This window comes from Hemitrygon akajei, chromosome 10 (genome assembly GCF_048418815.1).
Source record: "Hemitrygon akajei chromosome 10, sHemAka1.3, whole genome shotgun sequence".
Taxonomy (NCBI): domain Eukaryota; kingdom Metazoa; phylum Chordata; class Chondrichthyes; order Myliobatiformes; family Dasyatidae; genus Hemitrygon; species Hemitrygon akajei.
Genome location: NC_133133.1, coordinates 165,702,147 through 165,718,027, shown reverse-complemented (window position 1 = coordinate 165,718,027; position 15,881 = coordinate 165,702,147). Strand labels below are relative to the sequence as shown.

General features: G+C 38.0%; 1 protein-coding gene across 3 annotated transcripts in view; it reads right to left on the bottom strand.

Moving 5' to 3' along the window:
* Positions 1-886: 886 nt before the first annotated feature.
* The window catches only part of mettl25 (methyltransferase like 25), a 90,983-nt gene continuing 75,988 nt past the window's right edge, over positions 887-15,881 (bottom strand). For 2 of the 3 annotated variants that reach the window (XM_073059625.1, XM_073059626.1), the window contains exons 10-12: positions 9,611-9,685; positions 7,140-7,211; positions 5,947-6,668 (exon numbers count right to left, since the gene is read on the bottom strand). In XM_073059625.1, the coding sequence (XP_072915726.1) occupies positions 6,582-6,668; positions 7,140-7,211; positions 9,611-9,685 (234 nt within the window). In that variant the 3' untranslated portion in view covers positions 5,947-6,581. Of the gene's footprint in view, positions 970-1,571; positions 1,658-5,946; positions 6,669-7,139; positions 7,212-9,610; positions 9,686-15,881 lie in introns of those variants that run through there. The other variant, XR_012100638.1, reaches the window with a different exon arrangement.

The window sequence follows — 15,881 nt, the reverse complement described above, 5'->3', positions numbered from 1 at the left end:
GTACAACAGCCTCAGAACTTGCACCACCAGTTTCAAGAACAGTTACTACCCTACAACCATCAGGCTATTGAATAAAAGGGGATAACTACACTCAGTTATCCATCAATGAGATGTTTCCCACAACCAATGGTCTCACTTTAAGGACTCTATCTCACTATCTTATGTTCTCATTATTTATTGCTATCTTTCACACTCTAGATGATCTTTCATTGATCCTGTTATAGTCACTATTCCATAGAGTTGCTGAGTATGTCTGCAGGAAAATGAATCTCAGGGTTGTATGTGTTAACATATATGTATTTTAATAATAAATTCTACTTTTAACTTTTACTTAGTATCCCTTTAAAATATTTGCACTTATCCATGCTTTAAACAATTAATAGCTTATTGGAAATAACACTCTAAACATATCTAGTTTACTGTTACAAAATACAATTTATGTGCTGCACTAGAATCAAAGACACAAACGGCATGGAAACACTAGTCTATGCCAACTGCGTTTCCCAACAAGTGAGTGCCACCTGCCTTCATTTGGCACGTAGACCTCTCAACCTCTCCTATCCATGAATGGTTTTTAAATGTTACTAACGTGCCCACCTCAACCACTGAATTTATTTCAAGGATACGAACGTACATCTAACCTTGAAAACATCAGTTTTCCATTGATAACATATCTGAATGCCTGTTCAGAAAATCTCAAAGTATAACTGTATCATTTTAGTTTGTAGTAAAATATTTTTGAAGACCAGAAACACACAAACAAGTTATATTCATAAACTGATGCATCAGGTGTAGGTAAGAACTGATGATCAAAAGTGGTTACTCAGTCTCTTTCCTATCCTGAATTTACCATTTCTTTTGGTATTTGCCCAGTTGGTCTTGTTTTGCACAGTGGTTGTTTGTCAATCTTTACTTGTGTGTAGTTTTTTTCATTGATTCTATAGTATTTCTTTGTTCTAATATGAATACCTGCAAGAAAATAGATCTCAAGGTGAGATATATGTAATTTGATAATAAATTCATTTTGAACTTTGTTCTTTAGAGCAAATTCTTGGATATGTATTTTAAATAATAACCACAAACAAGTCTAAATATGCCTGGCGGACAGTGAATATTTCTCTGTGCATACAGCTATAATTAAGATGTAATGTTTTCATATGGACAGAGATATACAGGTTTTACTCAGCTTGTAATTACCATGCAAGGTTTAATGACATAGAATATTAATTTCCTTGCAGGAAGAAGCTGATGGCTGTTTATTAAGACCAATGACAAATATTTGATTTATTTATTGAGTTACAACATGGAATAGGCTCTTCCAACGATCCCCGATTTAATCCTAATCTAAACACTGGACAATTTACAGTGACCAATTATCCTACCAACTTGTATGTCTTTGGACAGTGGGAGGAAACCAGAGCACCCAGAGGAGACCCATTCAGTCCTGGGGAGGACATACACACTCTTTACAGGCAGTAGCGAGAAGTACTATTGGAATAAATAACGATCCTTTAAGAGGATGTTTAAATCCCTCTGCATTAGTTTAACAAAAATAAAAGAATATTTAATACCTCAATTGAGAAAATTAAGAGTGTGACCTTTTGTTTTTTTTTGCTAGTATCCCACAGGATAATCACAGGATTGTAGGTAGTACATTCTGAGGAAATATCATAATAAATATCATAAATAACATCACAGTTAAATTGGTAACAGGCACCATAATTTGTAAGATGGCCCCAAGATGTTCGTTGTGGGCATGTCTCTACTCCTATTATTCATTTTCTTAAACATTGCCTCTCTCTGCTTTACAATTCTCTTTCACACACACATGTACTTTATTTCCAAATATCTATCTTTTTGCCCTGAAGAAATTCAACATTATAAACATCAGTATAAGCAAGATTTAACGTGTGCTTTTTGTATTTTGCTATTTCAGACATACAAAAGAACCAGTGAAAGAAAAGTTACAAATAAGTACTATTGAATCAACTTCCAATCATTCCTTGAATAACTCCATTCTTAAATCGTCTTGCAAAAGAACATGAACTTTATTAACAGTGTTGTGTATATTGCAGAGAATCAGAAATCATGAGAGATTCACCAATTTGGGAGAGATAAAGAAATGAGACTATTTAAAGTCATGTCATGTAAGGTAAAACACATTTGGATCAGCATTGGAGATGGCATTTAGACTGAACAATTTGAAAAGCAGGCAGACCTAAGGGTTCAAACTCTTTAAAAATACTCAAGCAAGCTGCAGAAAATATACATCCAAAAACAATGGGCTTATTGCTGAACCTGATTGCATCAATGGTAAAGAAACGATTATATACAGGTAGGTACTTTTTAAAATTCTGAAAAAGGGCCCCAGTTGTCCCACTTCTGGCTTTAATGAATCAGAATCAGAATCAGTTTTATTATCACCGGCGTGTGACATGAAATTTGTGAACTTAGCAGCAGCAGTTCAATGCAATACATAATCTAGCAGAGAGAAAAAAAATAAAACATAATAATAAATAAACAAGTAAATCAATTACGTATATTGAACAGATTATTAAAAAATGTGCAAAAACAGAAATACTGTATATTAAAAAAGTGAGGTAGTATCCAAAGCTACAAAGTCCATTCAGAAATCAGATGGCAGAGGGAAGAAGCTGTTCCTGAATTGCACAGTGTGTGCCTTCAGGCTTCTGTATCTCCTACCTGATGGTAACAGTGAGAAAAGGGCATGCCCTGGGTGCTGGACAGTTTTAATAATGGATGCTGCCTTTCCGAGTCACCACTCCCTGAATATGTCCTGGGTACTTTGCAGGCTAGTGCCCAAGATGGAACTGACTAGATTTACAACCTTCTGCAGCTTCTTTCAGTCCTGTGCAGTAGCCCTTCCATACCAGACAGTGATGCAGCCTGTCAGAATGCTCTCCATGGTACAACCATAGAAGTTTTTGAGTGTACTTGTTGACATGCCAAATCGCTTCAAACTCCTAATAAAGTATAGCTGCTGTCTTGCCTTCTTTATAACTATATCAATGTGTTCGGACCAGGTTAGATCCTCAGAGATCTTGACACCCAGGAACTTGAAGCTGCTCAATCTCTCCACTTCTAATCCCTCTATGAGGATTGGTATGTGTTCCTTCTTCTTACCCTTCCTGAAGTCCACAATCAGCTCTTTCGTCTTACTGATGTTGAGTGCCAGGTTGTTGTTGTGACACCATTCCATTAGTTGGCATATCTCACTCCTGTACGCCCTCTCATCACCACTTGAGATTCTACCAACAATGGTTGTATCATCAGCAAATTTATAGATGGTATTTGAGCAATGCCTAGCCACACAGTCATGTGTATATAAAGAGTAGAGCAGTGGGCTAAGCACACACACCTGATGTACACCAGTGTTCATCATCAGCGAGGAGGAGATGTTATCACCAATCCACACAAACTGTTGTCTTCCAATTAGGAAGTCGAGGATCCAATTGCAGAGGGAGGTACAGAGGCCCAGGTTCTGCAACTTCTCAATCAGGATTGTGGGAATGATGGTATTAAAAGCTGAGTTTATAGTCGATGAACAGCATCCCGACATAGATGTTTGTGTTGTCTAGGTGGTCTAAAGCCGTGTGAAGAGCCATGGAGATTGTGTCTGTCGTTGACCTATTGTGACGATAGGCAAATTACAATGGGTCCAAGTCCTTGCTGAGGCAGGAGTTCAGTAATGTTGGTGTCACCCATTATTTGGAGATGTAGTTGGTTAGTTAAATCATCCACTGTAACTGGAAGAAGACCTGAAAATCCTGGCAGGATATAAAAATGACTTGCATCCCAAAATGCTTTGCAATTAATGAAAGAGGTGGCAAAAAGGACAGATTCTTGGCGTAGTGGTACTTACTGAAATCATTGTACAGAGAGGAAAAACAAATGTGTTCTCTAGCCTCTGGTGCTTTGATTAGGTCCAACTGCTCTCATCTCCTAAGATCTCCTAAACCCCCATTTCCAGAAAATCTCACTGATGTCCCCAACTCACACATAACCTGTTTCACCCACCCATATCCTGATATTTTTGAATCCACTTTTATCTGATTGCAACAATCCTCACTCCGAAAACTACTGTGCCGCACCAATGGCTTTTAGTATTGCCTGTTACAGGAAGTCATTGAAATAAAACTAGAGGAAAAGAATTTTAACAAAGATAAAGGTCTCACTCAAAGTAAGAACTGGAATTCGATTGTAAACAAGATGAGAGAGTGGAAACCTGATTGTATGAGGACTAACCAATCAGGAGGGATGGACTACTGGGGTACAAATACCACCAGTCTAGACATACCCTGGCATCATCACTGAAGAAAATGGCAGAATTTGTCATGGAAATGTCGGTTATAATCAATACCTGTTCGTTGCTTGTTGACTATAGCTCAGTGTTTAACACCATCAATCCTGATCGATAAGTTACAGAACCTGGGCCTCTGCATCTTCCTCTGCAATCGGATCCTCAGCTTTCTAACTGGAAGACCACAATCTGTGATTGGTGATAACATCTGTCCTCGTTGACGATCAACACTGGCGTACCTCAGGGATGCGTGCTTAGCCCACTGCTCTACTCTCTCTATATCCATTCTGTGCGGCTAGTTATAGTTCAAATATCATCTATAAATTTGATGATAGTACAACCATTGTTGGTAGAACGTCAGGTGGAGATGAGAGGGTGTACAGGAGTAAGATATATCAGCTATTTGAGTGGTGTTGCAGCAACAAGCTTGCAGTCAGTGTCAGTAAGACTAAAGAGCTAATTGTGGACTTCAGAAAGGATAAAATGAGGGATCATGATCCAATCCTCAGAGAGGGATCAGAAGTGGAGGGAGTGAGCAACTTCAAGTTCCTACGTGTCAAGATCTCTAAGGATCTAACCTGGTCCCAACATATCGAAGCAGCTATAAAGAAGGCAAGACAGTGACTATATTTCATGAGGAGTTTGAAGGGATTTGGTTTGTCAACTGAAAACCTCAAAAACTTCTATAGTTGTACCGTGAAGAGCATTCTGACAGGCTACATCGCTGTCTGGTACAGGGGTGCTACTGCACAGGACCACAAGAAAATTAGTCAGCTCCATCTTGGGTACTAGCCTCCATAGTACCCAAGAGATCTTCAAGGAGTGGTGCCTCAGAAAGGTGACGTCCATTAAGGACCTCCATCACCCAGGGCAGGCCCATTTCTCATTGTTACTGTCAGGAAGGAGGTACAGAAACCTGAAGGCACACACTCGGCGATTCGCAAACAGCTTCTTCCCCTCTGTCATATGATTCCTAAAAGGACATTGAACCCATGAACTCTGCCTTTTTTTAAATATATGTTATTTCTGTTTTCACACTATTTTAATCTAATCAATATAAATAAATATACTTCCTGCAGTTTATTTATTTTCTTTCTTTCATTCTATATTATTATGTATCTCATTGAACTGCTCCTGCTAAGCTAACAAATTTCATGACACATGCCAGTGATAATAAACCTGATTCTGATTCTGCACTCAGCTGGAAGCCTGAGCAGTGTTTATTAGTCATATACATTGAGTATATAAGTAGTGCAAAAATAGAAATTAAAATATAGTGAGATAGTGTTCATGGGTTTAATGTCCATTCAGAAATCAGATGGCACAGGGGAAGAAGCTGTTCCTGAATCGTTGAGTGTGTGTTTTCTCGCTTCTATACCTCCTACCTGATAGTAGTTTTGAGAAAAAGGCATGACATGGGTGATGGGGGTCTTTACTGATGGACACCACCTTTTTGAGGCATTGCTCCTCGATGATGTCCTCCTTACTATGGAGACCAGTACCCATGATGGAGCTCACTAAGCTGACAACATTCTGCAGCTTATTTCGATCCTGTGCAGTGGCCCTCCATACCAGACGGTGATGCAGCCAGTTAGAATGCTCTCCACTTTGTAGCACTTTGTAGCACTTTGCGATTTTGATGCATGACACAGCAGGCTTGAAGGACCTTGCTGCCCACTTCAGTTCCTAACTGAAATGTGCTCATTATGCTCTTTGGACTCTGCTACATGGCATTCTCTTGCTCTTACTTGATCCTCACCCAGCCACTCCACTGCCAGTAAAACCTATAAATTCTATAATGTTACTCCAACTTTTAAATGTATCAGAGGATCATTTTAACAAATCTTCAGTCTTCACCATTCTATGGTCGCTGAAAATAGATGTGCGTGCAATTACATCTGATTTCATTTTCCATCAAGAAAGTATAATTATCCATTTCTAGTTACACAGAATTATCGACAACTATACAATTGAAAAACTTCATTTTTCACCCCAGACTTATTTATTTTTTAATACATCTGCTCCATTGGGTGTGGAAATCTTGCCAAGAAATGTAACATGATATAACAACTTATCCATTCAAATGTGTTTCATCTGTTTATTAAATTGTCATAAATGTACCAGCAAAAATAAAAGTTTAATCAGCAGTCTGAAGAACATCAGGTAAAATTAGTAGCTCTTAAAAGTGTGAATTTAAATGGAAAAATGAAAAAGCACAGTATAAAACATATCAATAATACAATTAAATTTTGGAATGGTACTACTTTTTCACACCAATTACTGCATAACATCTCGGGGACTTTACAGGATCAAAGAGCTGGACGAGCAATGACCATGCCACATTTTCCTGAAAAGGATAGTATTAGAAATCAGTTAGAATCATTAAAAAAGTTTCAGCAAAAGAATTGCTGGTTTTCATTGAATACATGTGTGCTTCCCGATTTACAATCGCCTCTGTAATTATAAAGTCATATTATAATTTCAGAATTTGCCATGTGTAAATAATTTGTTTGATTAAGGTAATTTATGATTTTGTTCTGCTTAAACCTTGACATTTTAAAGTATATCTTTCAAAAGGATTACACGCCGTCTTCCGTCTAAAATTTGTATTTTAAGTGGCAGTTTTTATTTAAGTGGGATAAACAATGTAAACATTTCAAGTATAAAGAACATCTGTTAACCATATATTTTAAAGGGTGAAAAGTTATGCAGATCAATTGAAAGGAATACAATACTGCATTTTCTAAAATTGCATTATGGCCATGGCATCTTTGGCAAATGAATTACTCATGTTAACCACCCAGTGAGAGAGAATTACCTGCTCCTTGAGATAGCAAAGTCGATCCAAAAGTATTAAACCTTCTATGCAAGGGGCTAAGGCTACCTTCAGCTGAAAGAAAAATACAGAAAACAGTTCTAATTACGTATATGTTTAAGTAGATTTTAAGTAAGTAGTCCTTAGATACCTCAGTTGGATAATATATTTAATAATTTTAATTATTAATCTATTTTAACAGCTGTACTTAATTGCACTTATAGAATGTATTTTTAATGAGATCCATAACTTCCACTCATATGGCATAGATTCTTATGTCAATATAATATTTTGGAATTCCAAGGTATTCTAGCATCAAGCAGACCTCAGCAAAAGTTAATTAAGTATACTATACATAAATATGTCAACACATTATAAGAGAAAATAACTTCTTCCTTTTTCTTGCTCTAATTAACACATAGTTTTAGAAAATATAGGACACAATATGTTTTACCAGAAGACACAGCATGCTTTTTGTGGGACACTTCAGACTGACTGCCAACTAAATTGCAAACACAATCTTGCAGCCAAGCATTGAAGCATAGCTGTTTAAATGCTCTCTGGAAAGTAGTTATAGAACTCTAAGGCACCAGTATGGATCTCTGCACTGTTTTGTGATGACATCCAGCTCTGTAATATTGCTTGCTGTATTAAGACACATTGAGGTAAAAAATTCTGTAACTGAGCATCAGAAGTAATTTATAAACCAGTATTTCAAAAGCAATTTGCAACTGTATTGAGCATGGGCCATTAAGTAGCAGCCGTATGAAGGGTTGTATTTGCCATAGCAAAGGTTCACTAGAGTTGTTCCAGAGATTATGCTTTTGTTGCAAAATAAGTCAATGAGTGGACTGGGAATATATGGAAGAATGAGCAGAAATCTCATGGAAACTTATAAAATTCCTAAATGGCTTGACAGATTAGATATAGCAAGGTTGTTCCCCTGACTGTGGAATCATGGACAAAAGGCACAATTTGAGAGGAAGTGGAAGCCTCAGATGAACAAAGATATCTTTACTCAGAGTGCAGTTAACCTTTAGAATTCTCTACCCTTGAGAGCCATGGAAGCTCAGTCATTTTGTTCATGCCAAACAGAAACTGGTAGATTTCTGACATTAAGGGAATCTGATAATATGTGGATCACGCTGGAAAATGGAATTGTGGAATTTCAACATGATTTTAATGAATAGCCAAGTAGTTCAGAAGATAACAGTAGCTACTCCCTTTCCCAATATATTTTCTTGAATTTTTGCTTTGCATTTTTAAATTTATATTGCTATAGACATTCAGTAAAACTAAATATTGAGACCTTTTCATTCCTGAAAAGTTAACAACACAACAAAACAATATTGGAGGTAAAAGTAAATTTACACTTGAATTATGAAATGAATCTGGATTGTACTTTAAGAAATTTAAGGTAAGCCAAACTGAATCTCTCTTCAATTCCTTTAATTACAAATTCATCTATCAACAATGTGGCAGTTGTGAAGACATCCACTGTCTACTGAATTAAAGGAACACATTTTCTGGTTGAATTTTGTTTTTGTTCTGATTACTATGACAGACATCTGCATCAGAGATTAAAATACTTCCTTGATTTTCTGACTTATGGCACCCAATATCAGCATTCTCAATGCAGATATAACTTGGATAGTCAATATGATTTTTCCTTATTATGCACACACAACTGCAAAACCTCTTTCAATTATCAGTCAAACTACAGCATCTTTATCTTGGACCCATGCTTAATTTTTGCTTGGTCAAAATTCACTCGATATTCAACCTCTGCAACTTTCAATCTTAAAGTATAAACTGATTCAAGTAAGAAATGAGTCATGATAATGCGAAGTCTCTTTTGAATTAATAGCTGAAATTCATTGTTGAAGAAAAGCCATACTGGCACTGAGCTATTCAATGAATCCAAAATATTATTCTAGCCCACATCTCATTTTTGAGCATTCATCATAAGAAATGGGTGATCATGGTCTTTGATTGTTCTTGGCAAATTTTTCTACAGAAGTGGCTTGCCTTTGCCATGTTTTACAAGATGGGTGACCAGAGTCATCATCAATACTCCAGAGTATTGCCTGGCATCAGTGGTCACATAACCACGACTTGTGATATACACCAGCTGCTCACATGGCTTCACGTGACCCTGATCAGGGGCTAAGCAGGTGCTACACCTTGCCCAAAGGTGATCTGCAGGCTGGTGACAGGAAGGAACACCTACATCTCCTTTGGTAGAGACGTATCTCTACCCCACCACCCGTTTTGAGCATTACACTTTTCATTTACTAAGTTCACATTATTGTCAATTTGGTCATTAGATTTTATACAGGGTTTTAAAATACCGCTATCAGTAAAAAATCTGTTTTGTATACTGTCAGGTTAACTGTGATAAGTGTGTATTCTGTATGGAGTGAGCAGATCTCCTTTATTTCATGTGTGCAAAGCCTTTATTCCCCAAAGCTTACCAGGTTAAATGCTTCCAATTCCTTCATTCGGGGTATGAATCTGTCATAATAACCTTGTATTAAACTGTCCGACATCTGAAAAATGGGAAAAAGCCACACATCTAAGCACAATTATAACCATGTGATCAACTGGAATTGGTCCAGTTAATGTCATAAACATACCTGTCAAAGTACAATTGTTACAATATGGAGTTGGCATACCCCATACAGAAAATGATACAAAGCTTTGGCTAAAAGCTTGCTACTTAAGCAATTTGATTTGGTTGAGGTCAAATAAGCCCTTGCAGACATGCCTTCCTTTCTGTGGTGCCAGATCTGCCACACTGAGTCATGCAAGACATAACAGACAACGGTTAATGTCAACTTATATTGAGAGAGACATTACTTCCTTGAACAATCTTTAATTATTGCCTGGGCAAGTAACAAACTGGACAGTTTCCTTTAACTTTGTCAAGTAATTTTACTTAGATTCATTAGATTTAGATGGCATTTATTTTGCTGCAGTCAGTGTTTGTGAATGCACTCATGAAAGGTATATCACATAAAAGTGCTGGTTTTCAGTATCTTTACTTTGACTAATTATGTGGAACATCATCTTGCACAACTAGTACAAACCTTTAAGCATATCCTTGCCAGCAAGAAAGAATAACTGAATGAATATTTAAACATGTCAAAACCATTTAAACTAAAACATCCTAAAGTTCTTTTTTATTGTAAAAAACACAAATTCAAATGCACCTTATAAAGACCATAAGATATAGGAGCAGAATTAGGCCATTTGGCCCATTGACTGCACTTATAAAGACTCAATCCTAAACAAGACTATAGCATAAAAAAGAAACAGTTATTAACATGGAGGAGTCCCCATAGGTTACAGATGCTGTAGTGCCAACTGAAAAATAAGTATTTTTTGTAAGGCATTAATTTTTCATTCCTCAAACAATTAAGGAGATAAGCACATGGATTTTAAAATCAGCATTTTATTGAAGTGAGAACTAATATGAGAATTTCATTGGTAGCCTCTGCATTTAGAAGATAGACATAGACATAGAAGCAGGAGTAGACCTATCCTTTGAGCCTGCTCCGCCACTCATTGATATCAGAGCTGATCACCCCATGGACTTTAATTGAAAGTCAAAAGTCAAAGTAGACTTATTAACAAAGTACTTATACGTTACCATATACAACCCTGAGACTCATTTTCCTGTGGACATACTCAGCAAATCTATAAAGGATCAATGAAAGATCACCAGAGCCTAGGAGACAACAAACTATGTACATGCAACTATAAATAAATAGCAATAAATAACAAAATCATGAAATAATGAGGTAAAAAGTCCTTAAAGTGAGATCATTGGTTGTGGGAAACATCTCAATAATGGGTAAGTTGAGTGAAGTTATCCCCTTTTATTCAAGAGCCTGGTGGTTGAGGGCAGTAACTGTTCTTGAACCTGGTGGCGTGAGTCCTAAGGTTCTTCTACCTGATGGCAGCGGTGAGAAGAGCATGACCTGAATGGTGGAGATCCCTACCATCTCATGTTGATGGATGCTGCTTTCCTATGACAGTGTTTCACGAAGACGAGCTCAAGGGTTGGGCGGACTTTACCTGTGATATAATATGCCTTTATTTCCCCTGCTATGCAACAATCTAACTCTATCCTAAATATATTTAATGAGGTAACCTCCACTGCTACCTTGAGCAGAAATTTATGCAGTTTCACTACTCTGAGGAAAGCAGCTCTATTCTAAGTCGACCCCCATGAATCTTGAAGCTAAGTCCCCTTGTTCTCATCTCTCCTACCAGTGGAAACAACTTTCCTGCCTCTACCTTATCTATCCCTTTCACAGTTCTTTGTTTCTATAAGATCCCTTTTTATTTTTCTGAATTCCAGTTAGTCACATCCCAGGTGACTCATCTCTCCTCACAGATTAACTCCCTCACCTTCACAATCAACCTCATGAACCTCCTCTGCACTGTTTTCAAAGTGGTCTTTCCTCAAGAAAGGAGACCAGAACTGCATGCACTTCCACTCATCAGTACCCTGTACCCTTGCAGCATAACCTCCCTGCTCTTAAATTCAATCCCTCTAGCAATGAAGGCCAACATTGCATTTGCTTTCTTGATGACATGCAAACTAGCTTATTGCTATTCATGCAGACGCACTCCCAAATCATTCTGGACACCAACATACTGCAATCTTTCACCATTTAAATAATATTCTTATCTTCTATCTTTCTTTCCGAAGTGGATGACCTCGCATTTACCAACGTTGTACTCTATCTGCTAGACCCTTACCTACTCACTTAACCTACCTGTATCTCCTTGCAGACTCTCTGCATATACGGTTTGCCTTTCCACTCAAATTAGTGTTATCAGCACTTAGTTATGCTGCACGCGACACCACTCTTCCAAATTGCTAATGTATATCATGAACAGTTGTAGGCCATGTACTGACCCCTGCAGTCACCCTGTTCACTATTAACTGCCAACAAGAGAAACACCCATTTATCCCAGCTCTTTGCTTTATGTTAGTTAACCAATCCTCTATCCATGCTAATAGATTACCCCCGATACCATGCATTAGTATCTTACGTATAAGTCTTTTGTGCAACACGTTACTGAGCACCTTCTGGAAATCCAAGTATATAACATCTACCTGTTCCCCTCTATCCACTATGCTCATTATATCCCCAAAGAACTCCAGGAAGTTTGTCAAACAGGAACTGCCCTTCATGAATCTATACTTTATCTCCCTGATGGAACCACCTCCATCCAGATGTCTCGCCATGTCTTCCTTAATGATAAGTTTCAAGAATTTTTGCAACTACATTGTTAAGTGAACAGTCTTATAGTTACCCACCCTTTGCCTACATTTTTTTTTTAAACAGTAGCGTGACATTTAGCTGTCTGCCGGTCTGCTGGGACCTGTCCAGCCTCCAGAGAATTTTGGTAAATTATCACAATACTTTCAATACCCTGGGATGCATCCCTTCAGGACCAAGGGACATATCTACCTTCAGGCTAACTGGTTTGCTCATTGCACTTTGTTAAGAGACAGCGGTTGCATTAAGGTCATCAGCTCCTATTACATTCATAATATCTCTCTATTTTTGCTAAGATGTTTCAATGTGGACATAGTCAAACTGGCCAGAATAATGATAAGCGGCTTGAAACAATGATCACGATAATAACAAATGTGATTCAGCATTAGTGTATTGAATTGCCTTTAGCCTTCTTTAAGGCTAATGATATGCTACCTGTTGTTTTCAAAGCCTCTGTGTAAATCAAATTCCATTCTCGTCCCAACATGTTGGTCCATGACCTCCTCTTGTGCCAAGGTGAGATGACCCTCAGGGTGGAGGAGCAACACTTTATATTTTGTCTGGGTAACCCTCCAACCTGACTGCATGAATATCAATTTCTCCTTCTGGTAAACAAATTCTCCCCCCTCCCTTTATTCTACACTCTGACCTTTTCCTTCTTCTCACCTTCTTATTACCTCCTCCTTTCCTTTCTCCTATGGACCACTCTTCTCTCCTATCAGATTCCTTCTCTTCCAGCCCTTGGACCTTTCCCACCCACCTGGCTTCAACTATCACCTTCCCCTAGCCTCTTTCACCTCCTCCCACCTTTTTATTCTGGCATTTTCCCCCTTTCTTCTCAGTCCTGAAGAAGGGTCTCAGTCCAAAATGTTTCATTTCCATCGATCCTGCTTGACTTGCTGAGTTCTTCCAGCATTTTGTGTGTTGCTTTGTATACTGTAAGTGGCTTCCAAAGTGGCAAACCACACTCACATTCTGATAAGGAAGCGTGTGAGGTGAGCTCATACCATTATACCATTGCTGAAAGCCACCATCTGTCCAGATCATTGAAATTATAATATCATGCTCTCTGAGGTAATGACCAAGAGTAGAAACCAGGCTGCTCTATGAATGGTGGTGTTTGATTCCTGCATAGAGCTGAACAACATTCTACAGATGCCTTGCAGAAGTTGGAAGGACAGAAAACTTCGAATTAGGAGAACACGGCAGTAGTAACAGTTGGAAACTCAGCCAGTTGTCATGGGCACTAGTCTCCCCACCATCGAATTGAGGACATCTTCAAAAGCTGCATCCAGCACTAAGGACCACCGTCACTCAAGACATGCCCTCTTCTCATTACAACTATCAGAGAGAAGGTACAGAAGCCTGAAGACGTACACTCAATAGCTTATTCCTCCCTGCCATTAGAGTTTTGAACAGACAATGAACCTATGAACACTACCTCAATATTTTTTTGTTTTTGCTCTCTTTTTACACTACTTATTTACATACTGTATAGATACAAACACGATAAAGTCTGCAGATGCTGGAAAACTAAAGCAACACAAACACAAAATGCTGGAAGAACACAAAAGCAGGTCAGGCAGCATCTATGGAAATGAATAAATAGTTGACGTTTCAGGCTGAGACCCTTCTTCAGAATGGGAAAGGAAGGGGGAGGATGCCAGACTAAAAATGTGGGTGGACGGGTAAGAGGCTGGCTGGAAGGTGATAGGTGAAGCCAGGTGAGTGGGAAAGATCAAGGGCTGGAGAAGAAGGAATCTGATAGGGGAGGAAAGTGGACCATAGAAAAGAGGGAAGGAGGAGGGGAATGTATTGCACTGTACAGCTGCTGTAAAACAATACATTTCATGACATACCATAAGACATAGGAGCAGAATTAGGACATTTATGATAATAGACCTGATTCTGATTTGAAAATCTTTGTGATAATTTGGCAGACACACTGCTCCTTGGAAATATTTATTGCAGAATTGCTACAGTGCATGAGCAGAGGAGTGGCTGATCTGGTGTGCGGCTATCCTCCATTGACCACCCTCATTTTCCTGGCTCAAGACATACCAGGGGTGCTGCACCCCTCCTCGATAATGGTTTTACTCATTATATAACTACGGAAAGATGTCCAATGCTCAAAGTAGAATGGAGCGAAATGTATTTCTGCTGGTGTAATAAGCCAAAGATTCCCCCTTTTTAACCTTCAAAATGAGGACAACATTAAGGTAAAATATGAGGGTGAATAATTAAGGCATATAGGAAAGAGAGAAAATAAATTGTTTCTTGGAAGGTTGCAACTGGTGTACTCCAGTTTCTCAACTGCTTGCTTACACTTTTCTGAAGTGGTAAAAGGGATTGCAGGTGGAGCTGAAGTGGAGGATGGCAGTGCTGGGTTGCACTGAGTTCTGGATGTCATTAAGCAAGGACATTTGCATATTGGAACATAGTAACAGTGCAAATGAGCCTTGTGTAATTTTAAGAAGTTTAAGGTTTTGACTTACAAGATAAACGAAAACTTGATTGGACACATAACAGAAATACACCACCCCTCCATTGCATTATAATGTGAATTACTCCAGTCTTATCAAAGGTAAAAAAAAACACTCAATAAATGCAGTTTATGAGTTTATTCGGAGTCTGTGTTTGTTTACATCCATCTATTTTCTTCAGTCTTTTAAGTCTATCGTCAGTCATTTTATGGCACTTGTACATTTAGCTGATTGGGCAAGTTGTGGCTAGGAATTCTCATATGCTTTCAATCATTCTCAGCCAAAAATTATGAACCTGGGATTTTTTGAGTGACAGATCCCATTGCTTTCAGCAAAAAGTTCCCTCACTTCTTGCTGGAAATTTGAAAAATTGTTTGAGTGACTTGATTACAGCAGCATGTGACTCCTGATTTCAGCATTACATTATTTTTCATTCAATGATTTTGATTGGGTGACATTTCCTTTCTGTTTGCATTTCAGCAAACCTGAAAAATGAATATGTGCTCATACTTCGGCCAATCAAATATAAGGATGTCAGTTCTGTTGCACAATGCTTTGAATTGTGGAAACAATTCCTGCAAACCATGGGTTTACTCAATACTTTAAACAGCGTAGACTTAAAACTATTTAATAGTTAAACCACTCTTCTGAGTTATTTTCAGAATCAGGTTTAATATGATCGGCATACGTCGTGAAATCTGTTAACTTTGCGGCAGTAGTACAATGTAATACAATGTAATATAGAATATATTACATTATATATATATATATATATAATATATATATATATGTGTGTGTGTGTGTATATATATCAAATACCGGTAGTTAAATAAGTAGTACAACAACAGAAATAAAAAGTAGTGAGGTAGTGCACATGGTTTCAATGTCCATTCAGAAATTGGATGGCTAAGGGGAAGAAGTTGTTCCTTAATCGCTGAGTGCGTGTCTTCAGGCTTCTGCACCTC